Source organism: Tachypleus tridentatus, chromosome 12 (assembly GCF_004210375.1).
Source record: "Tachypleus tridentatus isolate NWPU-2018 chromosome 12, ASM421037v1, whole genome shotgun sequence".
Lineage (NCBI taxonomy): Eukaryota > Metazoa > Arthropoda > Merostomata > Xiphosura > Limulidae > Tachypleus > Tachypleus tridentatus.
The window spans coordinates 81120214-81146507 of record NC_134836.1 but is presented as its reverse complement, the minus strand read 5'-3'; the positions used below and the strand labels follow the sequence as shown (position 1 = coordinate 81146507).

The window sequence follows — 26294 nt, the reverse complement described above, 5'->3', positions numbered from 1 at the left end:
TTTAACTCATCATTTTCTTTTATCTGGGACTGATGTGCCAATGTGTGGTCTGTATGACACTGAAATCATAATAGCCCACATTTTACCATCATGCTGCCATTACAACTGTGAGCAACAGCACCATTTTAGAGATATTTTTTACCATGGATGCACCCTTGTTGTTGGACAGTGTCATTGGCAATAGTGACACTATCCACCTCAGTTGTCTTTACATTTTTAAGGGCCATTGGTGTTTTTAACTCTATTTAAATTTTTAATTAAAAATTGGACTCTATTTTGTTTTAACATGATTCCTTTTTGTGTTTTTCAATATTTTTTATTTTTACTGCTTATATGGCACAGACAGCCTAGTTACTTTGTGCTAATAAATGCCTAACAAACAACCAACCAACCTATCCCACCTGCAAATCCACATTTATCTGTTTTGCCAGAAATTCTCAAGATGGCACAGCTAATTGTATACACTTCTTTATTGGAAAATGATATTTGAACAGTATAAAAGTGATATCTTCTTGCACATTTGAATTTTTTTTAAGAAACTATCATAGGTAAATTATTTAAGTAAAAATATTGAATTGTACAAATAGCAGTTTAAGTGTTTTTTTTAATGTTTTGTTAACGTTTATAATTTAAAAAAATCATTTTTCAGATGCAAGAAACAATAACACAAACAACTGGTACTAAAAGGTTTTCTAAAGGAATGGAGTCTGAACATGTAAATTTAACAGATGATAATGACATTACAGGACAATTGGTTAAGCATCTTCCGCAGTCTTCAGAAAAGACAACTAGGAAACTAAATTGTTTACTACCCTTTCTTCCATCAAGGTTTGTATACCTTAAGTTATGATTTATTGAATGAATCACAAAAGAAGAATGCATAAAAATGGTTGTATGAAAGAAATTTGCAACTAGAAACAGAACACATTAATGCAATATGTTAAGTTTTGATACTATTTTACATATAATTTAATTTAATTTTCGTGCTTATCTTGCAAATTTAATTGTCAAATATTTATTACAGTGGTAGAAAGACAAAAAAATCCTTACATAAATAGCCTAAGCACTCAACCTATCTCCTTAATATCTTGGATTGAAAGAATGTGGTAGCCTTCTCTGAGAAATCCACAAGGAAGACATTCTGGTGCTGTTGTTTGGTTATTCACGTCATATATTGTAGTAAGAGTATATAAGGGACTAATGCTAAAAATGGAAAGAGGTGAATGGAAAAGCCATTTTTGATTCAATATATATATTAATATCTCAGAAAATTAAAAAGATAGAAAGTTGTTGTTTTATATTCTAGCTTGTCCATATCAGTTATTTGAGTATCTAATTTGTAAGAAACTGTATCCTTTATATGTATTCGAACATCACAAACATCTAATTTGAACCAATGCCGAAATTTAAAATTCGATGTGACACAAACAACTGATATTTAGGATTTTATTAAGTATTTACTTTTAAATCAAGAAATTAACTAGTGTATAATGGTATAGTTTGAATTATAATCTACAATTTCATTCCAAACTTGTTGCCATAATTCATAAATAATAGTTCAATAAAATTCTTAGTGCAAGTCAACAAACGTGATGGCATGCCCTTTGACCCATGACCATTTGAAAAAGTTTTAAAGCTCAGTGTTTCTCTAGTAGCTTTGTCAGTCATTTTAAAATGATAGGAAGCCATCCCTTTTTTTTCTTTTCTTTCTTAAATCAAGATTTCAAACAATTAGGTTGTGTTTTTAGTCTGCTTGAAATTATGTATTTTTGTTTTGTTAGACAAAATACAGCTTATGGGTATTAACGCTTTTATTGATAAGGAGAAAACAACATTTCAACCTTCATAGGTCATCTTCAAGTTAAGGAAGAGCAAGATTGCAAGTGATTGTTGCCAGACATGTCTTAGGGATGAGAGTATAAACAAGTACAGGACTGTAGGGAGTGCTGCAGTTGGATGTTACGTTATTAATTGGTATAGGTATAAAGATGTTCCTTTATATTGGTTTAATTTTGGTTTTAGTTGCTTATAAGTAAGGCTTCTTTGATTTTGGATTTGTTTATATTTGTTTCCCTAGTTAATATCTGAATGTTTTTTATGGTTATATTGTGTTTATTTGATTTGCAGTGTTCGAAAACATGTGAAGGTGTTTTTTTGTGTTCTTTGAGTCTATTTTCCATTTTTCTGCTTGTTTCTCCAGTATAGAAATAGTGGCAGTTGTTGCATTGTATTTTATAAATTATGTTGGTGTTGTGTTTGTCAGTGTAGTTTTTACGTAGTGTGTACCTTTGTTTTGTACCTGGTTTTTGAATAAATTTGGTGTTTTCTGGAATGTTGTGTTTTTTATGAGTTTTTCCCAAATGTTGGTTATGTTTTCGCTGATGTCGGGAACATATGGTATGCAGCAGTATAAAGTTTTATAGTTTACTGTATTTTGGGATTTAAAATTTTTTATATAATTGCATATACTTTTTGTTGATCAAGTGTTTTATTTTGTTGATTCCATCATTAATTTTATCAGGTGAGCACAGCTTTGTGGCTGTGTATATTTAGTTTTTTAATATGTTGAGTTTCGTGGGCTGAGATCCAGGAAATGTATAAAGTATGGGGGAATTTTCTGTGGATTTCTATTTTGAATTGTGTATCAGTTCTAGTGATATTGAGGTTAAGAAATGCTTTTCGGTTAGTTTTTATCCTGTTCATTGGTATACTTAATGTTGGGGTGTATTGAGTTAACATGATTGAAAAAAACTGTGTTCTGTAGATGTGAATCCTGCAATTGTATCATCAACATACCTGCACCAGTACAGTAGTGGGTGTAAGGCTGAATTGATTGCTAGTGATTCAATCTGTGTCATAAAAATGTTGGCCAGAACAGATGACACAGAATTCCCCATACTTAAGCCATTTATTTGTAAGTAGTTTTGGTTATTGAACATAGTTTTAGTGGTAGTGAATTCTATAAGGGTTTCTTATTGGGTGCTGGAGATGTGTATCAATGGGTTGGGGTCTTGGATATAATGTTCTAAAGCTGTCTTGCAGGCTTCAGTTGTTAGGACTTCTGTGAAGATGGAGATCAAAACTGTACATCAAAACTGGTCATTAAAGCTATGATTTAGTTGATTAAGAATATATTTAAAGTTAAAAGAGTCTTTGAAAAAGGAACCAGCTGATGTAACATATTTAGAAAATGCCCACTCTGTGTATTTACTTTGGTTGTAGTTAAATGATTCATAGGTTGACATTATGGATCCTAGTGGGCAATTGAGTTTGTGAGGTTTGGGAGTCCCGTATAGTTGTAGTGTGCGTGAGTCTGTCTTTCATAGAAAATAATAAATGTTTGTTTTTTCATTTGTAGTAGTATTTTCTTCAATTGGTTTTTGTCTTTTTGATGAATTTGTGTTTAGTAGTTTAAATTTGTTTCTATCTCATTCATTTATGTTCATTATAACTGTAGCATTGCTTTTATCTGCTTTTAGAATTTTGATGTTGTTGTCTTGTTTTAAGTTGTTTATGGAATTAATATCTTTTTGTATGAGGTTGTTTTTTAGTTTTATTTTCTGTGAAATTTATGTTGATAGTTTTGTATGAAAATTCTTTGAAAAGGTTGTTTAAGATACTGTTTTGAGGAAATAGATGTTTTAAGTTCTACCTGGAAAGATAGGTTGTTGGTTGTCAGTAGAATTGTTCTTGAAATTGTCTTCTTTCTGGTGGTTGTTTTCAGTTTGTGTATAGTGGTTCACCAGTCTTCTAGCTAGGTCTTCCAGGAAGGCTTTCATTTCGATGGATGGAGTATTTCTAGGTGTTACTGCAAAGTTAAGTCCTTTGTTGAGTAGATATATTTCTTCACTGCTTAATATTTGGTCATATCTGTTAATTACAAGGTTTGTTGGGGGTTCATTATGTTGGCATCATTTTGTTGTTGACGCCTTACTTTATCTAGTTTCTTGTTGTGGCAGACCTTCTTTTCCTTGTTGTTCTTGCTATTGAGTTGATTGATGTTCCATTGTATGAGTCCATAAATGTCTGGTTGAATGCAGCAGGCCAGATGATAGTATAGGTTCATTTTTTGTTTCTGCAGGTCATTTAATTCTTTATATTTCAAATTTAACATGGCTTTTAGTAGTTTTTCTGTAAGTTGTGGATAATGTTTGTACACTGGTTAAAATTCTTCAATAATTTTATTTTCACAGAATTAGGGATTAGTTTTTCCTTTCTGCATGTCATCAAGAAAATACAGCTTAGTTACTACACTTGATAAATTATAGTGTAATTCTATGTTATCGATATAGATATTGATGAGTTTTTGGATATTTTAAATGTATATATAGAACCTAAAAAAATTTTGTTTCACATCCTTCGTGAGCAAAATTTGGAAAGGCTTAACAACCTACAGCAAACAGGTAAAAAATTTCACATAATTTGAAGATATAATTGTTTACTGTACTTAATTATTTACTGTTTTAGGAAAAATACATTTAAGAACTTGTAAACTAATTATATATATACGTATATATATAATGTATAATAATTCAAATGTGACTCTGTTTAACAAAATACTAGAATTACTACTCTCACCGTGACTCGCTCATCTGTCAACAGGGATCAGTGAAACATAAACATAGTGTTGAAATTTGAATTCTCTAATGACATGGAAGAATAAGTTGCATAAAATGGTAAAATGAGAAAATATTCTCTTGCCATAACATTTTTGCCCTGTACTGTATACATGAATATAAAATCATTAACAGTTCGTTTGCTGTACATTATCGAATAATGAATTAGGCAGAATATTCTGTTATTTGATACTGCTTAATTAATTTAGGTTACTCCTTGGTGACTTAATAGGACTCAAAAACCCCATAGGGATTTTTCAAAATATGGTTTGTTTGATTCCAAATACTTGTTGAAAGCTACTCAAGGATTAGTTGTACCAGCTGGCTCTTTGGCTTCTCTTGGCTAACCAAACTGTGTGATTTGACCATCATTTTTATGACACACCTGAGATCATAAAGTGCACAACATGGTATTATTATGAGATAACGGAACACAATGGGCCTTCAGATAGAGAATTCAATATACTAACATCTGGATAATGCTAGACTCATTTATAAGAGATCCCTCTTTCTTGAAACTGTACCTTGAGATAACAGTGTACAAAATTAGATAGAAGGAATATATGTATTGTTATCTAACATTCATTCAATTTCATAATATTTAATTCTTGCTCGAAAAAAAAATTGAAGTATTTTTTAATTTTGTAAAGTTAGTATCAGAAATATGACAAAGTGATACATGAACATTTTTTTTGTTGCCAAAATAAGAGATAAATATTAATTTGCACTCCAAAGAGAGAGAGAGAAGTTACTGTACACTTTCAATCTTTGTAATAAAGGAAATTAATCTGTATTAATTTATAAAAATATCTTGATTATCAGTTGCCCAGAAGTTATTAGTTTTGGATAAATGAAATCTTTTTGTAGGTTGAAATGTTTTAAAATTCTTGATGTGAAGAAGGTGTCAGGTTTGAATGTATAAAACAACACATGTGAAAATTTGAAAAGAAACTAAGGTTGGAAATCATTTTAGAAGTTTACTTAAATACATGTATTTGTTGATCTTGCTATGTTTATTTTCAGATGGAAGAATTGGGTTGTCAGAGGAATATTTTCAGTCCTAATGATTCTTTTCTTTGGAATAATCATCTGGATTGGACCCCTTGCTTTAATGTTGACAGTTAGTAATTTGTTTAAACTTTATTCCTATCTGATTTTCATTGTTTATTCACAAATAAACGTAAAAGGTATATACCATATTTATTTTTCTTTAAATATAATTTGACCCTTTTTCCATGGTTTGATTTTCTAATTGCCCATCAAAGTTTGACATATAGTTTTTCCTTTTAGTTTTTACAAACATGACTATGCAAGTTTAAGTTACTGCTGATTCATATGAGATAATGTTGAAAAAATTATAATACATGTGCAAGAATTTGAGGAACAAGTAGAACTGAATAAATAGTTTAGATTAATTGATTATTTTCATGAGTAGTAACATTAATTGATTAATCAGAACAATTTTGAATAGTCAGAAGTAATAATAATGAAAAATCATAATGCAGTAGTTTGATTACCTGAAATATTTGAAGAATCTAAAATGATTTGTTTGATTAGTTTATTATTTCTATGACATTATTAAACTTAAAGGTAAAATGTTTATTAATCAGATATTTTACATCACACCAATCAAGGTAATTGAGATAATTTCTCAGTTTTAAGAATTTATTTGGGGAGGTAGAATTTTTATTCTGTATATTCATTCCTGAAAATTGAAAAGCTGTAAACATACATGTTCAAGCTTTTTTTGATATATAATGTTACAATAAATGTTGCAAAATGAAAATCAGCTATGCAGTTGTATATTCTAGATATTGAAATGAATGATTATCATTTAGTTTCTGTTAAATATTTTGTCATTAACATATTATGCAAGTTTCAACATTTTGTGTAATTTTACCAAATATAAAGCAGTTATAAACAGCAAATTATAAAGTTACTGCATTAACATTTTACATATGTGTTCCAAGATTAAGAATATAATTCTTCTTTTTCTCAACAGACTTTGGGCTATAATATTGGTTTGCAAATGTTTGTGTCACACAAATATAGTTAGAATGATATTAGTACAAAAAATAAGCCTTAGACTCATTTGCTGAAAACATAGTCATAAAACTATTGATAACACTATGTAACACAAATTTTGTTCCTGGATAGTATATATGTTATTTCTTAATTGCTTATGTTGTAAAAGTACAGAAAATAGCCATTATTCCATTCAAACTTTGCTTTTGTGACCTGGATAATGGAATTTAGAAATTAACCTATTTTCTATGTAAAAATGGGCAAATTTGCAAATTTTCGTTTCCATAAGGTTTGAATAAAACTACACATGAATCAAGATTTATTTAGCATGTATTTATACTAAAGTTATGCAAAAATGTTTAGAAGTGAGTAGTTTTTCAAGATTTGTGACTGTAATATAAATCACTTTCATGTGTCAACCCCCAAATATAGTCTCCCAACATGTTTTTGTTATATGCTACTTGGTAGGGGTGGGGCGTTCAAAGTCCAGTATATCTTGGTGGAAGCGCTCACCTTGCTCCTCTGAGTGTGGTCCCATGTTCTCTATGGACTTTCAGAGACATCCTGTAACCCATTTTGCCATAGCCTTAACCAGTTCCACATAATTTTCAGCCTTGTGATTGCCCAAGAAGCCCCAAACTACTGTGACAAAGCTGCCCCAAGCAATTTTTTCCTTCCTACTGAGCTTCTTTGGAAATTCTGTGCACTCCAGGATCTTCTTTATTTGTGGTCCAACAAAGACACCAGCTTTGACCTTTGCCCCACACAACTTAGGGAAGAAATCTCAAAGGTACTTGAAGGCTGCAGACTCCTTATCAAGAGCTGTGACAAATTGTTTCATAAGACCCAATTTTATGTGCAGTGGTAGGAACAACATCTTCTGGAGGTCCACTAATGGCTCACACTTGACATTGTGCCTCCCCACAGAGATCTCGGTCTGTTATGGCCAGTGCTTCCTGTTGCAGTGCACTGCAGTGTCCCTGCTGTCCCAAAGGCAAAGATAACAGGGAAACTTGGTAAGGCCTTCTTAGAGACCCATCAAGAATACCACAATTTTGAAGTCTCTGATAACCTCCCAGCCATACTCATCATACTTCATGGCTTCTAGCAAGGTCTTGACGCTGTTGTATTCCTCTTTGAGGTGTACCGAATGAGCCAGGGGAAGAGACAGATACTTATTTCTGTTATGGAGCAGCAGAGGTTTGAGGCTTCTACAACATTCTTGAAAATTCTTGTAAGTTCGAGAAAATTCTCTATCAGCTACTCAGCACTGAATCTACCTGGAATGTTGTGGAAAATGGGTAAATTTTAAAATTTCACTACCCAGGTCACAAAAGCAAAGTTTGAAGAGAAAAATAGGCCTTTACTATTTACTTTAGGCATAAGCAATTGGGAAATAAGACTTTCTTCCTAGGAACAAGAAAAAGTAAAAATTTTGTTACATAGTGTAATATAAAATCTTCTGATATGAGACACAATCTCTTTTCACATCTAGCTTTCCAAATTCAATGCTCTACATGTAAACATGTTTATTCACCACTAACTTTGAAGCTGCATTGTTGGATGCTTATTTGAATGCAACAACCTTCTACCAAAAGGATTGTGACACCATTTTCTTGTGCAGTTTGCTCCCTCTGTACTGTTTATTGAATCATCACTTCTCGTTTGGGCCACATATTTGAGATGTGTGTTTTTAACACTCGGATAATATTTCTTAATGTTGGTTTGGTTGAAATATCCACAAATAGAGCTGTTGTGGAAATATTTTTGTTTTTATTTTCAAACAGTTCTGCCTTTCTAGACTTTGTGGCTCTCTTATTTTCCACAACATAAATTACATAGAGACAGTCATTTCCATGGTATGTAGTGTTGAACATCTGGACTCTGTTCATTCCAGACAGACTTGGCACATTAGTATCAGGTATTTCTTTGTCTGGAGACATATAGCTGTCCTCCTATAATTCTCATCCATGAGGACATGGATTTCAGGCAGTTGTTTTCTGCTAACTAAAATTACAAATAAATCTTTTGGCAGATGTGAATCTACTTCAGAATTTTTTGTTCTTTTATGTCTTTTCTTTAGGGGTTTATTACCCTTTTTCACTATCTCCTATTTCCCATTATTTTTTACTTTGTTTGGCTTTTTCACTCTGCCAGCGTGGTTTTGGTCGGATATTTGATTCTTTGTTTTAACCAGCTGAAGCCATGCACCAACATTTTTTTCCTTAACTACCCTTGTGTTCTGTCTTTCATAAACTCCTTCTCTTCCAGTTGTCTACCATCTTCCTAGTTCATTTCCTCTCCCTATTCTTTCATCTTGTTCCTCTTCTCATCCTCATTATTTCTCTATCTGTAGATTCATTGCTGTCAGTTGTCTCAGTGAGTTTCTGCCCAGGAACACTAGGGAGCCTATGTGACTGGATTTGTGGATTCTTTTCATGGCTTATCATTGAAACTACCAGTTCTGTGGTCTCTTTATCTTTCGCTTTTCTTCTCCTTTCCCTTTGTCTCCTAATCCCATTCTCTTCCCTTTTCCAGGGAATCCTGTGACTCGTGAGCATCTCTTGGAAGTAGTTCCAGACCTAGTCAACGATGCTATCAAAAGCGTTTTTTTTCTCTTTTCGCTGTGACTTTATTCCTGTGTATTTATTTGATCCCCAGTACATGAGGAATTGCTAACTAGCCATTGCTTTTCCCCATCTCCTCCAGTGTCTCACCTTTCCTCAGTTTAACATGAGGAGTTTTCTCACCCTCTGATGTTTTTTTTTCTTCAATAAAAAAGGCTCTGGATGATCAAGTTAATGTCTCTGATGCTTATTTTCACATTCTCATCTCTTTAGCATCCAGGCTTTATATTTAGTTAATACATCACAGTCATGTTTATCAGTTCTGAGGGTTTTGTTTTTGTCGTATAGTGCATGCCTTTGCATTCACAACTTGGATGATGATTCCATTCTTTGGACAACTGGATTCTTTTAGTTTTATCCCAGTATGGTGCTTCCTGCAAAACTTTTCTCCTTTGCTGAGAGGTGGCTTCTATTTTGGCTGATCAAGCTAAAGACGTTTTACCTCCCATCATTATCTGTTTCAGTTGGGTGTATTCTCCACTTTCTCTCCCAGCAGGGCACAGTCTTCTCAACTGAATTTGTAAGCTATGGAAAGTTTGGTTACCACAGCTCTGTTCTCTTCCTGCATAAGAGGTTTTCTCTCAGTTGGGGACTTGGGCTCTCTTTGAACCCATTAGCTCCCTCACATTGTACCCACATGCATCTTTTATTCTCAACATGTAGACTCAACATGTTCATTGGAATGCCTTTTGGAATTACTACTCTGCAGTGATCCCTCAATCTCTGTGTTTTTTTGATGACCTTGCTCTTATCTGGACACTATTCACTTTGATGCCTCTGCTATTTTTTACCTATGACAAAGCCTAGCTTGCCCTTTTTGGGTTATCTTTTCCATATATGTCAATTCTAGTGGCAGATGCATTTGGTCAGGAATGGTTCAATCTCTTCTTTTGTACTTGCCCCCATTCCTCTCCTTCCTTGAGTTCCATCTCTCAGTTGGGACACTCTTTGTTGGGTCTTTCTGGTGGTGTCTTATTAGCTTGTCTGATCATGGTTTCCTCTGCTGAGCTTTCTGACTTCCTTCCTTTTCCACTCTCTTACCCCCTTCATCTTCAAATATACTTTCTTTCCCATCTAAATATGTCTGATCCCTTGCAAGATGGTTGAGACTTTTCATATGTATTATTTTTTCTATTCCATTCTATTTACCCATCCTTCTTAGAAGTGTATCAATAGGAGTAGGATACTTATTGCTGCTGATCTTAGTGTTGGTCCTTTTTAACTTCCCATTCTTCTACATCTGAGTTCTTCATATGTCTTTTTAACAAGGGGTCTGTCTAAACTATTATTGATAGTTACCAGGTGGCTCTTTCAACTAGTTTCAGTTTTTTCTGTTGCCTCAACTTTTTGATGCCCAACTCTCTCTGTTATTCTACTCTACATAACAACATCCTTAGTATTTTTTTCCATATCATTACCCTACCTCCATTTAGACCTTTGGCTTTCTGTTCATTACACCATCTGTCTCTGAAACCTTACTTCCCCTTCCTCCTTACCTGGCTCCATTGATTCTTCTTGCAGTCTATTCCATCACTTCTGTATCTTTATCTGGATTGTACTTTTCTTCCTAAAATGTCTGGGAAATGTAGGGTGATAATGAATTCACCTCTCTTTCTCTTCCTCCATCTTCATTCATTTTGGATCATGGTTGCTTCCTTTCTCCTGTTTTGTTTGTAATCCATTATTCTTTTGCCTGTACTTTTTACTTTTATTGTTTTCAATCCCATTTCTCCATTCCATGGCATCTTTCATCCACACAATATCTTTCTCCCATTGCTTTCACTGGATGAATTCAATAACTTATCCATTTAACATATTTTTATTTTTCATTGGATGGAGAAGCATTTCAGTGTTTCCAGGTGTCCTTTCATCAAATTCATCACCTAACTCATTTGTTGGCTGCTCACTTCCATCATCAGTTGGAAAAGTTTGTTTGAACTGGAATGTGGGCAGTCTCTCACACCATTTATACACACCATCTCTATCATATGACTGCTTCTTATTTGACTGTGGACTGCCTCTCTGTGCTATTCTTCACACATCACACTGTCTTTGGGTAAGTATTTTGTCTTACTTCTTTTTAAAGAATCATCAAATCCCTTAAAGGATATCACTCATTAAGTGTTGTCTGCCAAGGGTATACATAACCAAACTATACACAATATAGGACCACCTTGCCCTTATATAGCACTCACCCATAAGATGGGGATGTTCCACAGGATCACTCAAGTAATTCTATTAGTGCTTAATCCAGATCATACTCATGCTTAGACAAGCAGGAGTAAAGCAGACAGAAAATTCTTGTACATCTTCCATGTTTAGTTTAAAACCTAGTGTTTGTTGGCCTTTAAAAAAGGGTTTTATGGTCACCCATTCCATTGTAATACAGTAATGTGCTCCTCTTGACTCCTGACCAAGCCTTCATCCCCTCCTTTTTTATTCAAGCAGAGCATGGTAGTCCTTGCTACTTACCACTTCCTCACCACTCTAGTAGAGTTCTGTTCAAGTAGTTCAGCTCACCCATCTTGCTGGCTTACCACCATTTTACCACTACCCAAAAGTTGGTTTTCAGCATAGCCTGGTGTTGGATTAGTGCTGACTAGTCAATATAAGTCCTCACTCATTTGCAGATCAGATGCTAACTTCTTATTCTGCCTCACTGAGCTTGAGGTGAATGTGTTAGGAACTATCCATCTGCTGTGGTCCTGAAGCCAAATTCTCAGTGCTGCCTGGTTTTGTTAGGAGTTGACCTACAACATATGGACTGACGTGCCATGGCCACACTACACATATATCACTTTCAAATGCCTGTTGCATGTTTTGGAGTGTACTTGCATTTTCCACTTATTGTTGGAATACTTCCTTTTGATTCTGGATAAAGTATGTACCTGGTACAGGTGAAGTGTAATCTCCCATGAATGTTCCCTGTACTATCCTCAGGTATAGGGTGTTGCATTCCACAGATTATCTTTGGGTGCTTCCCAGAAGCATCTTTTCTAGGTATGAATTTTTCTAATCCTTCTACCACTTCACTGTGGGATTCTAGCTAGATGTGAGAAGAGGTTATATATTGTATCAAAAGATAACATTTTCCAACACTGAAAATCTATTTACAATTTATACCTACCTCTTTTCACACTTCCTACCCTTCCTCCTTATTTCTCATGCATCTTACCTTCTTATCTAACTGGAAGAGATGATTGAACAATCAGTATAAAAGAAGACAGCTGAGCTAGGTAATAATGTCGCCTCCTTTTGGTGGAGGATTGTCACATGCTTTTCTGCATGCTATGCTGTATCAATATTTCATAGAAACACAAGATTAAGAGAGAACTTTAAAGCTATTGGCAAGTGAAAATTTTCCATATAGAGGGGTAGCACTGAATCAGGAAAGCTAGATATGAGTGGAGGTTTCTATTATCTCTCAGAAACACGTGTTTAGTGTTGGAAAATGTTACTGTTTCAAAATTCTTCTTATTCTATATTCAGCATAAATATTTAAAAATAACATTTGTAGCCTAAGCTCTTTATCAGTTATTGTCTAAATTTTGTTAATAAAAATAGAGGGATGGAAATCCACATGGTGACAGTATAATAGAATGGATTTCCTAAATCTAATTGCCATGCTATTTAAGACAGCTCATCAGTTTATATATGATTTGGTCACCTTTTACTTATACAGTGTTAAGTTTATTCTGGAAAGTTTTGAGGAGCATTTTTGGCCCCATTCCTTAATATTTTGAAGACAGCCTTTTGCTTTTAAGTGTTACTCAGGATTGTCAATATAGTATTGTGATATGTATCATTCAGAGGAGGAGGATTCGTGTTGTCCAACGAACAGAAGAGAACAGTAGTCCCTTTTAGATAGTACTGAACTATCTGACCTAATAAAAAAACTTATCTGACAGGAAATTATTATTCAAAACAGATAACAGATAACTGAGTTCAAGCTGTGCCAGTCATATGGTATTATGAAATATTAGATATCTCAAATCTGTGCATAAATTCATGCATTATTAAGTATTTATAAACATTTAAATGTTTATTCATTCATCAGTCACCTCACTTACTGAAACACATTTTATTTTAGACAATTTAGTAGCTTTTTACATGTTTTATGTGTGTTAATGACAGTGTAACCTACCAAAGGAAATGAATAATCATAAACTATCATATTATTTATTAGACAAATGCACACTTAGCCAAATTAAAATTAAGCATTTTTGATGTTTTGAAGTATCCTTAATTCAAACTTAAAAATTAGAATAATTTTAAAATTTTGTAAAATATAACTTCAATAATTGTAACTTCAAGTGTTTCAAAACCATTATAAAGTGAACAAGAACAAAACTAGTAAGTCTAATTACATTCTGTAGTGCTATTGTATGATAACAGCCTGTTTATCTTCTCCATGTGATAATTGTTTGATGTGTATCAGGTTTTTAAAATTAGTTATGTAACACTATAAACCAACTTTTTAGTATTTTTTAAATGATAAAAGGGAATTTACACTGTAATAATGTAGTATTTTTGGTCTAATCAGTGTTCACCAGAGAGTCTTAAAGTAACCTAAATAAGTCAAGCAAAGTTAAAATAACATTAAAATAAAAGGTTCACTTACTGTAGGTTTTTGGATATATGTTTTTTTTTGTTTTTTTATGATGCTTGAAGCAGTGGAATTGTTGCATTACATCAAAAAATGTTTGAATCAGTAGTGGGTCTTGTTACTTCTGCACCATAGAAACACCAGGGTCAAACAAATATGGTGGATTTGATTAGCAGTTTCTGCTAACCAATAGTAAATGTGATTAGCAATTTTTCCACAGAATCTTTTAGAATCCATCATTTTAACACATTATGGCAACTAAATCCAGCATTGAATGTTTTAACATTTTGTAAAGACATCTACTAATGAAAAAGAGGTAAATAATATATTGTTATTCTAATAACGCTTTCATGTAGTTTCAAACCCAACTACTTGATTGTACCATACATAGCATTTTATGAACCAAAATAGTTTGTTATATAAAGTAAAGCTTCAACACTGCAAGAAACACCAAACATCTTAGCTGTCACAAAATAATGCAACATGCAATAGTCAGTTAATCAAAGAAGGAAGTGGTTTGAGGATATTGCACCTGAACAAGGTTGCCACAACTTATTTTTTAAATTAATCTAGGTTTTTTAAGACCTCATCAATTTCTTTACAACATGGTCTCCTTGGCTTTTTGGAAAAGAAAATGTGCTTTGCAGCAATACTTACCCCTCTTGCCACAGTCATCCTTTATTGTGCATGTCATGAGGTTTTTAGTGAGTTACATTTCAAATTTTAATTAATGCTGATATCTACAACATTCCTGCTGTTTAAGGGTTAAACCACTTTTTGTTTGTCCATGTTATACAAATTAGTATAGGATAAGATCATATTTTAATAATCTATAACTTAATAGTATACAAGCTTTAAGTTCTTTATTTTATAAGTCAATATTAAAAAAAGATCCTGAATTTTCCTTATTGTAACAAATGACTTTTTCTTTAGGCATCCCTTCTTCTTTAATTTATTTACCACCCCTCCAGTAATTAGGAGACTTAACTTAAATTACTTATTCTTTATCTGAGCAATTACAATATTATAATTATCATAGCCTTCAATTTTGTTTGGTTACAAAGCCATCAAATAAAAAATCAGACTTCTCGTCAAACTCATTTGTCACATCTTTTCTTTCAGGATTTGTCAACAGTTCTCTCGTATGTTTAATACTTTATTATTTTTAACCAACAGAAAACCAAGTTTTTATTTATCAAATAACATATTATATTACATTATTTTCTGTACAGAAGAATATTAGCTTCTGTTTCAGCACAAGTTGCATTTGAGGTTTTTTTAAATGAAGAAAGTCTATTTTTAATCTTAACATGAAAATAATTTTGTATTTGGACTGACTAACAAAGACTTGATGTATTCATGGATAAATTTTTAGTGAAACATCAATTTTATGTACAAGTAACTTCTAATGTTTACTAAAAGTTTGCTAAATGTTTTGAAAATATACATATTGCATTGAATATGGTCAGTATTAAAACTGTATACATGTAAAAATACTTATGTGGTCAGTCCTTGGGACCAAGTCCATATGGAGAGAGTTTGCAACTGGCTCAATGTTAAATTTGCAGTGCATGTACTGTACGTATATATTCTAGTCTAGTTGGCTAAGTTATGGGTGCCAACCAGACTCGTTCCAAATGTTCTGAACAGATTACTACAGTGTGTACATGAGTATGCAATATGTGCATGACAAAGTATGAAAATACTGTGTACCATTTTGCATGAATATCTAAGAAATGAACATGAGCATAGGTATATCAAACTGAAATGTTTGGTACTTTCACTGTGGTGTTGAGATCTAGAAGACAACATTCAAGAGAAAGGAATGATTCACATGTTCTTCTAAGCAAAGAGGAAAGTGATCCGTAACTGATATTGTTTTAATTAACAAATTCTGATGGAAACTCAGATATTTTGTTCCTTGAACACAGTGCTGTTATTTTTATGTATTGTTATTTTATTAACAGTTCTCACGTATATAATGCTACCTTTGAATGTAGTGTAAATAAAAACAAACAAAACATTTTATAACTTCACTTTTTTGAAGAAAATTCTGTACCTAAGTTGCTTTACAGATAAGATATAAATTAAATGTGCAACGAAACAGGCATGTTTTGTAATGTAACATTTAAATTTGTTTCATACAATTGCATAAGCATAGTGAGAACAAGAACAGAAATAAAAACCAATGCTGATCAAAATCAAAGTAGATTATACATCACTATACCAAATGTTTTCTAAATTATATCATAGAAGTAACTAGTCTGATATGAAACTTGTACATAGTTAAAGTAAAGAAGCCAACTTGCATCAAAATGAAAAGTACCTTCATTTCCCCTCAGTGGACTTAGCAGATAGCTTGATGTGACTTTGCTCTAAGAAAACGCATGCATGCACACACGAAGAGTACCAAAACATTGTAAATATAAGTAAATGTTAACAATTTTTTTTTCTTTTGCCATGTGACATTAATAAAAACCAAAATTGGTTAGTTTTTTTTTTTCAAGTATGTTTGAAATGAATTATATTTTTTTTGTTTGCTTTAACAAAGCAAATATTGAAGACATTATTTTTAGTGCTTTACAAGTATGTATTTTCTGAAAGTGTTTGAGTGTGAGGTTATTTTTATTCTTTATTGTGTTATTTTTTTTATTTCCACACATGTCTATTACAGACTAGTTGAGTATAGCAGTTTCAGCTAATGTTTATTGTTAATATTAAAAGCAAAATCCTAAAAGTTATATTTAGCTTGTGTATTTTGTGGGATGAAGAGGGGCAAATATATTTTGCAGAAGTACAAATAGGTATTTCTAACATTTTGCACCTTGGATAAGAAGTTTTTCAAGAACTTGCACGCTCCTGGTTATTTTGTCTTTTTGTGCTTTTATTAGTTTATTTCAGATCTAAGACAGATAAATGTTTTTAAAAATTGTGATGCTGACTGCTTATTTCAAAGATTTTCAGTTTCCTGAAATGCTATTTTATTTTTAGTTGGAATTGTAGCACTAAACTGAGAACATTTTAAAACATTAAAAACCATTGTTGCATAACAATATGTGTAAACTGTTGTTGTTTTTTTACTTGGTTGGCATGGTGATATTTTGTGATTTGTATTCAACAGTTAATGATGTACAAGTTGGATTGTTGTCCTAATTAGCAAGTAAATATTATTTGGTTTTAGTTACATGCAAAAGGACTTTTCAGCTCTGGTCAAATCATATTATTTAGGAGAGAGACTCAAGACTTTGACTTTTTACTAATCTGAAGTTCAGAAATGTTGTTCAGGGAAATTCGTTTATAATTTATTCTGTAAAATGTGGTTATTTAGAATTTATTTTAATGAGTAGTTTCATGGTTTTATTTTACTTGGATCAGTGGCTTTTATTAGTAGTTTGGGTATTATGAAAAACAGTGATAAAAATCAGTATATTAATGCACAAAAAATTAAAGAATTCCTAAATCATAAAAAAACTATTTGTACTAAAAAACATAGTTTTCATCTTGATTAAACTATCATATTAAAACCATGTCATTGTCATACTGTTTAGTTGCTAGTAACTTGCCTATATGATTTGTTATTACAGATTTAAAGCTCATTTGATGTGTATTTTGAATTTAAAATTGTACTCAATTGTTGTAATTATATTTAAAAATCAGAATACATTTGGACCTTAGATAACTTAAGTTGTCTCCATTGAGATTAAGATATAAAAATTAACTAGAGGCCAGTGTCCCCCAACTTCACCACAGTTCCTTTGTTTTAAGGACACACTTCCTATTTTTCAAGTTCAACAGCTTGCTTTAAAACATAACACACACCACAAGGTTGGTCTGCAGAAAGTCTAAGAACTCCTGCATTCAAGCCAAGAGATAGAAATGTACATGGAATGTCAAAAGGAAGTTTTTTGAGGGTGACAGGTGTCATTGTAAACTTCCTGAATAACTTGTCTTGAGACTGTAATTGTCAAAAGTTTTAAAAAAGCAGTTTTTTTCAAATATCCATTAATTTTTTTAGGTAGCTTCTTTAGGTTTAATTTTTGTTTACTCCTAATATTTTATTTATCTACTTTTCTTTTTATTACTAAACATATTTTTATAAGATAATTTTTACTAATTTGGTTTATAGTATATGATAACTTTTATTTTTGATTATTTCCAGACTTTGTTAGTTCAAGTTAAATGTTTCCAAGAAATCATATCTGTTGGATACTCAGTGTATCGAACTCATGATCTTCCCTGGTTCCGTTCCCTTTCATGGTATTTCCTTATTGCATCTAACTACTTCTTCTATGGAGAAAGCATGGTGGACTCTTTTGGCATTCTTCTTAGTCAAGGAGTGAGTACTGAAACTTTATCGATTTATTGTGAGCCGTAGACTCTGATAACAACTGGATTAAATATTGTCAACACATGCTAAATTATATAGGTTTACACTATGTAGGATGAATAAAAATTTGTTTCTTATTCTTTATTTAATATAATTTCTTTTACATACTGATTTTTATCAAATAATGTATTAAAAGAGTAAGAAATGTATTTATGCAGAAGGTAAAAATGGTCCTTCAAAACACACAATAATACATAGTACATTTTTAAAATGATTCTTGTTATTTTAATCAGTTAAACTGTGTTCTTTTAACATTCACTCATTTATAAAGATCTACATTAGTTTGCAAGGTTTCTCCTATTATTTATTTGGGGTTGAAATAGGGCAACTTCACAAATGCTCAACCTCAAAAGTTAAAAAAATATAAATTAATTAAAATTATTTTCCTGTATTGATTCCCCACCTTCAATATTTGAAAGCAGTGATTTCAAAATGAACAGATTTTTGTTACTTTTACCAGTCTATGATCTATGTAAGTATTGGTCACAAATGAAGTTCCAAAAACACATTATTACAGATTATTCCTCATATTTCTTCTACAAAAATATATTGATCCAAAAGAAACAGTGAAGGTATCAAAAAGTTATTTATAGCACATCTGATACCAAATTTACTTGTAGTTATTTCTGCAGTGTATCCTGTGCTTTATTTTATGGTTATTACAGATAAAGTGAAGAGAAAATACCCCCTTTTTGAATTTTTTCAGCTTTCAAAACAGAGTGGCATAGGTACATAAGATTAGAAGAAATGTTATTTATATTTCATATATGTTTATTCCTAACTATCACAAACCAAACCGTGTGATCAATTTATTTGTTTAGTCTTTATTTTATCCTTGGACTTTCAAAGTATTTCAAGCTCCAGAAAAATATGAATAATTTACTGTATGTGTTGGAATTTCATCCGTTCAATAATAAGCTTATGGAATACAATTTTTATGCAAATTAAACAATTTTGTGTCATTTGGTTTAATTTTTACACATAATATGATTATACATTTCACAGAAAAATTCATAAATTTTTGAAGGATTTTTTATATTTATACCTAGTTAAGTGGTAAAAATTGTTATGAAATATGAAACAGAAGCAATAAATATTTACTGTAGGTATTGAATGACATATTGAAAAGGACTTATATTATGATTTGTGTTGTTTCATGAATTATATTAATAAAACCTTAGAAGAGAAGTAAAACTAAAACACCTATGTTCTCGCAAAACTCACTAGCAGACAGCAGTTCTTGTTTTCTTTCAATTTGCCCCAAATTCAAATGTTTTTTGTTGTTTTTTCCACCATTCAAGTTAATATTATCTATTTCCTTGGCATATTTTAATATGAAGCATTTATTACTTTCTTGTGATGTTGCTACAATTACCTACAATAGTTGGTACATGATTTGCTTAAGAAGAGTTCCTGATTAGTAGCTAAGGATGTTGAAGTGATTATCATATGTGCTTTTTGACAGGATTTAAATAGACTGTGCCTGGAGAGTATATTTTAAAATATAATTGGATAAATGACAAGAGATATTAATTATGGTTGTTTTAAATAGATGAGAGAAATTCAAAGTAAGTAAGTTTCAGCTATCACCAGACTCACTTAGAAAGGCAAATAAAAGAAACAAAACAATGTGTGGATATAACCACATTTTTTCTGGCGGCAATAAGATAGCATCAGTGGCTGTGGAAAAAGTGATGGAGATCAAGTTCTCAGGATAACAACATAGATGTTAAAAGCAGAGATTCAATGGTGATTGATGCTTATCCAGTCCCATTGGTCCTACAAGTTGTCATACTATGTGGGTAGGAACAGAATATATTTATAGTTGGGTATTCATCTTTTAATTAAAACATTTATATTTAATTGGGGGTTTATGTGGTGAAAATGACTGATGTAACACTTCGAGTGTGATCTCTGAGTTTTTTTCTATATATTTTTATTTACTTTGAATTTTAGAGTAGCCTACATTGTTGGCTTACTAAAATGTGTACTCAATAGAATTGTCTTTTAAATTGTTGAAGTTGTAAAAGGTGAATTGTTTATTGTTCTCTGTTATAATTAGAGTGAAACATGCCTACAGCTGCACAGGAAAAGTGGAACATGTTATTATCATAGTTTTCTGTACATAAAGCCATTTTTGGTGATTGTAAGGCAAATGCAGAGAAGTATCTGTGCAAAACATTTAGCTAGATTTTATTATTAGTAGGATGATAAGCAAGCATCAGTAATTACTGATGCCATATTCTTTGATGCACTAGTTCTGACAAAGAAATTTAATTCTAGTAATTTGCACTTTCAGGATTAATGATGATAAGTTAAGAAAATAAAAATGGTGTGAGTGAAATTAGCATTAAACAACTGGAGGAATTGATCACTGTGTGCTAACTTATTGATAAATTGTTTGTAACTATAGTGATTGCTGCTGCAAGTAAGGAAATATACACAGCCCAGCATCTTGCATGAGACCATCTTGGTGTATTTGGAGGGATACAAGATGTAGTGATTTGAAAGGCCTTCATACTATCTGCAGCTGGTATAAGATAAAAGTAACATACCTACCTCAATGAACAAATGAGATGCAAGGAAAATGAAAGCAAACAACTCAATGAAAAATCACACATGGATAAAATTGATGATATAAATAAAAAAAATGCATTGAGAAAAATGCACATGCTCTTGAAAATTAGCTGATGAACTGGTTTAGAAGGCTGAAGCACAGGAAAGCTAACCTTGATTGCAGTTTGTGTCAGTTTGCTGAGGACGAACTTGTGAATATATAACCTTTTAAAAAAAAGAACTGGATGAAATGATCAAAGAACTTAAAAACATGTAAAAAACATATTTAAATGTAATATAAAATTAGAATTTTCTCTACCCATAAGTAGACAAGTTTATGTAGCAGTACGTATAAAAAGAAAAAAGCACACATTCCAACTTGATTTTTATGTCCTAAAGTAAAAATGCAAATACAATAGCTAACAGGTAGAAGGGCTGTAATTGTACTTTTATACTTGACATGATATCATAACCTGCTTGTAAATTGTGTTTATATAGTTTTCCTAATTAAATCATCACTAATATTAAAAGAAAGAAAAAGCACATATTCTAATCTGATGTAGGTCTTGTAAGAAATGAAATTGGTATAGTTGATAGATAGCTTGTAATTGAACAGTCATAAAAATAATCATGGAATTTTATTTTACAAAATTGTATAAACTTTATAACATACCTTTTAACTCAATTTAAATTGAAAATCCTGTAAAATGCTTAAATGTCCATTTTTGTCTTTTCCATTTTCAAAATGAAAATCCTATATCATGAGGTGTGGGTTGGTTCTGTGACAGAACTTATGATTTCAGCTTGAAAGCTAGGTTCAAATCCATGCAGTCACATAAAATACTCCTCACAATTTAACCTTTAAGTGCATTATAAGAGTGACAATCAATTCCTGATAGTAACTGGTTACCTTTCTTATGGTTAGTAGCTTAGAATTTGGGGTGATGGCAGATACTTAGAAGTTTTGCCTTAAATACAAAGTAAAAGTAATAAATTGTCATTAGTATTTCATAGTTTATAGTTTTTATTAGAACAAATTAAAACTACACACCTCTTCTTGCATTACTCATTTAATTACGATTCTGTCTTATAATGTGTTGTTTTTTTTATATGTAACACAAGTACTGTATCTTACTGCATTACTTGAAATGCAGTTTTGAAAGACTTCATTATTTCCAAGAAGCCAATTTGAAATTACTGTATATTGAATTTTTGTACATTATGAATGAGACATTAGCTAAAGAAGTAACACACATATATATGTAGTTACCATTTCTAAAATTTACAGATTTTACTTGTGTTATTAAATCTTAGCATAGTTTAACCAAGAGGAAAGTAACATTTATAAGTATCTATGATGTATTTAACAATGATAATTCTTTTTAGAATAGGTCATGTGAAGTTCAAATATTAATTTGTCTCAAACTTCCTTAAACTATTAACTTATATAGGAAATCATTTTAATACAGTTATAGGAAATTAAAGTAAATATGAGAAGGGTGAAAGTATTTTTCAGGATAATTCAGTTGTACTTTAAGATACTTTTGTGATTTCAGGCCATTTTGGAATATGGAGGAATTTATTACCTTAAAAGTGTTTTCCTATGTTTCTGTGATAAGAATAAAAAAGACTAGTGGTTGGAAAAATATTGTTAGCAACATTTTATTTTCAAAACTTATATTATTACAAAAACATGTAACTTTAGCATGAGTTTGGTAACAGCAAATGTAAGGTATTTTGTATGTAAATGCTGTAATTCAGTTTGCATGACACTTGAGTGACAATTATTAACCATCTAGTAAAATATTAATAGATTAACAAGTTTACAAAAAGGAAGAATTTATCTCCCACATATTTTAACACTAATATGTATAACCTATTAAATGCATAAACAAGCTTCAGTCACTTGATTGATGAATCACAGGTTTTTAAGCTAACATTGACAAATGTTGCAAGAAATGCATATTAATATTAGTATATTTCAAAAAGTATTTGAATTTTGCTTTTAATTTCTCACTGACTAACCAATTATTTGCAAACCAGAAATATGTAACCAGTTATGAACAGTCATTGGCACAGAAACACTGAATATGCAAGTATTGTGTGTGTATCGGGGGGCTTGACTCCAGAAAATATTTATAAGCTATAAATAATCTCCTACTTTCTTATTCACTGGCTTACTCAGTAAAACTTTCAGAATTTAAGCTTATAACATGAAAAGTAACTGATATAAAAACTGTTATACTAGGTCACTTCATTTGTCCCATCAAAGCAATGAATAAAAATTCATCTTTGTGAAGTTTCCATAAAATTACACCAATATTAGGTCTCAGAACAATAAATTGCTAATGTCAATGATACATCTTTTTCAAATCTTGTGTAAGTGTAGTTTCACTGTGGTGAGTAAAATAAAACTAAAAATAAGACTGTGCATATATTTGAAAATTTTACTATTTTTAGTAGTTTATAACAATTTACAGATTGGGATGAATACATTACTAGAGAAAATGTTTTTCAAGTAGGAAAGCTGTTTATGATATGTACTTTTGGTGGTAAGTAAAAATGTTAAAATGAAGTACTTACATTTTATAGCAAAGTCTAATACTGTATTATTATTATACTTGTAAAGTGCAGAAATGGTAGTTAAAAAATCATTGATTATTGAAAATGTTGATTTGATTTCAATCAGGCTTTACATACCATTTTTGTTACACACTAACAAATACCTTCTGGTTGATAAACATATTTTGTTTGTGACACTATATCCTCCCTGCAAACAGTTGTACAAAATAATGAACTATTAATGTCATTTTAAAATTGATATTCTGATGTTTAGTTCTGTTGTTTGTTTGTTTGTTTTTTGGTGTTAGATGCCAGCTTTATCGCACTAGATATTTTGTCAGGCATTCATATAAAAATTATTTCTGGTCTTTCATTGATGCATATATTTGATCACATTTATACACGTTATTGCTTAACAGTGTTAACATGCAAAATTTCTGATTATTTCTTTCTTTTAATCTTTTTTCAACTGTTGTAATAAACTATTTTTTTAAATCCACAGAGCTTTGTTTTATTAAGTAAGTTTGGTACTTGAATATTTGTGCCATTAGACCTGTATATCAGAACTAAATGAGTATATTGACAATCTCATTAGAATTATAACAAGTTTAAGAACTCAAATGAAATGTTGAGGAAATATTTATAAAATTATAGTTCTTTTGCTTTTACTTCATACAGATAAATTATTTTGCATGTTTGAAATGTTTGAGTCCTAAACTTGTGTCTATTAAATACTTGCATAAGAACTGTAAGTAACCTTTCTGCCTTATGGTTCTTTGATTACACAGGTATATGACATTCTCCCTCTTTTACTAGTTATTTTTGCTGAATATAAAACTACCTTATAGCATGATCATCTTTCCTTTGACTATTTTATTTTTTCTTCTTCACTAATATTAGAGTTCATGCTTTCTGTGTCAAGTTCATCCTAACATGCAGTTTGAGGATTTTCTCTTTCTCCTTTTGTATCTCTCTCTCTCTCTCTCTCTTGCCTTTAATTTGCCTATCTTTAACTGTCATTCACTCGGCTTTTTTCTACCAGTATACTCTCCAACTTCTTTCAGAGGCTTTCCATTCTAACACTGACAGTTTCACTGGGAAAAATAACAATTCCCATTTCCTTCTTTTGTCTCTGTTTTTTTCTTTTGCAGTATTCCAGTTAACGTGGTTTCTTTGTTTCTGGGTTTTTTTCAATTAAGGAGTTTTACTTTTTGGAGTTTTCCTTGTCAAAATCTTGTCTCAGGATCTTCTTTGTGGTACCCATTGTTCAAGATGAATTTTTTTTTTTTAGTTCTTTATACATTAACCCTTAAATGGCAGCCATCATCAGTTGATGCTGCTACCTACAAAAACCAAAACTGAAGCAGCTTATTGACAATCATCTCTGTTAATTGTTTTTTCTCACACCAGAAGATCTCAACAAGTTTCTTGGTCTCAGGAGTCTTGTAGCCCACCCCCTTTTCCTGCTTTTATTCTCTTTATACTTTCTGACACTTTCCCCCTTGGAGGGCTGGCCACTGCAAATCATGTAAGAGACTAGTTTTTGGAGTCACTCCTCAATTCTGGTCCAGTTTAAGCTCTCTTTTCCCATTTTGCATACTTCTAAACTTGTTTTGCAGACAGCCATTATGTCACCTAGGTGAGTTTGCATAGGCTTTCCCTAATTTTCCTCTCTAATTGCTTCTTTCTTCTGCTGTAGCCTTTCCAGCCCCCTCCCTTCTCAGAGTACTTTATCTGTAGCTGGGTCTTTTCTCCATATTATGAACATGCTGGAATTTTAACTCTCATCATTTCTTAGTTTCCAAGAAAATGGGTTATCTGAGGGTCATAAGCTCAAATCACAGTCACACCAAACATGCTCGCCCTTTCAGGTGTGGGAGCATCATAATGTGACAGTCAATCCCACTATTCATTGGTAAAAGAGTAATCCAAGAGTTCACTGTGGGTGGTGACGACTAGCTGCCTTCCCTCTTGTCTTACACTGCTAAATTAGGGACGGCTAGCACAGGTAGCCCTTGTGTAGCTTTGCGCAAAATTCAAAACAAAACAAAAACAAAGAAATAATGTATTATGCCTATTATTTGCAGAAGTCATAATACAATTACAATTTAACTATAGTTTGCATACATTATCACACAACACTCCAAATAAAATAACTAATTTCAGTTATTCTAGAGAACCACAAGTTGAACTTAATTTACATAATTACTGTTCTTTGGACTTCCCAGATGTGGACAAAACAGATAGTCAATTTGATTTTGCTCTACCACAAATGAATGTAATATCTGGTAGTGCTATCTGTTGAAGGAAATAACATTTCTTACCCCTATGCTCGAAAGTTACTATCCACCACTCCATCTCAGATGTATGCTGCTGCACTCATTCCAATGCTACAGTGAAAGTGCAGACAGAACTCTCTGTGCCTCCAAAAGAATTGTTTTCAAACCACATAAATAAAAGGTATCTTGCTCTCCATGTTAAGAAAGTTGATGAATCAACATTAACACCCATCTCTGTTCCTACATTTCCTTCCAGTAGATCCCTGGATCCACTTCTGGGTTCAGACGGTTCCTCAAGTCCATCTTCGTCTCTGGTCCCTAGATGCAGAATTGTCATTCATTCACTCCCTCAGTTGCTGGAATCTTCTTCCAACAGCAGACACCTGCCCAATTGATCCAGTGCAGGATCCATGGAGGTTGATAAACCTCCTTCAAATAAAGAAAAAAAGATGTGGTCAAAAACAGAAGGGTGCTTCACCCAATTCCCCTATAAATAAGTAAAAATGGCCACTCTGATAGAGTGCAACTGTCGAGGTTTACATTCTAATCTGGATGATATCAAAGCATTGATTGATTCTTACCATCCTATGTGTCTTTCCTTACAGGAAACACTTTTGAAATCTGCTGATACAGTCA

At 31.9% G+C, this 26294-nt stretch overlaps 1 protein-coding gene across 12 annotated transcripts in view; it reads left to right on the top strand.

Annotated features, from left to right (window-relative positions):
- Positions 1-26294, top strand: part of LOC143233801 (phosphatidate cytidylyltransferase, photoreceptor-specific-like) — a 134342-nt gene that overhangs the window by 33586 nt on the left and 74462 nt on the right. For all 12 annotated transcript variants that reach the window (XR_013018317.1, XR_013018322.1, XR_013018319.1 and 9 more), the window contains 3 exons: positions 650-828; positions 5640-5736; positions 18034-18210. Coding sequence is in view for 1 of the 12 variants with exons in the window: in XM_076470485.1 (XP_076326600.1) it covers positions 650-828; positions 5640-5736; positions 18034-18210 (453 nt within the window). In the remaining 11 variants the exon portion in view is untranslated. The remainder of the gene's footprint in view (positions 1-649; positions 829-5639; positions 5737-18033; positions 18211-26294) is intronic.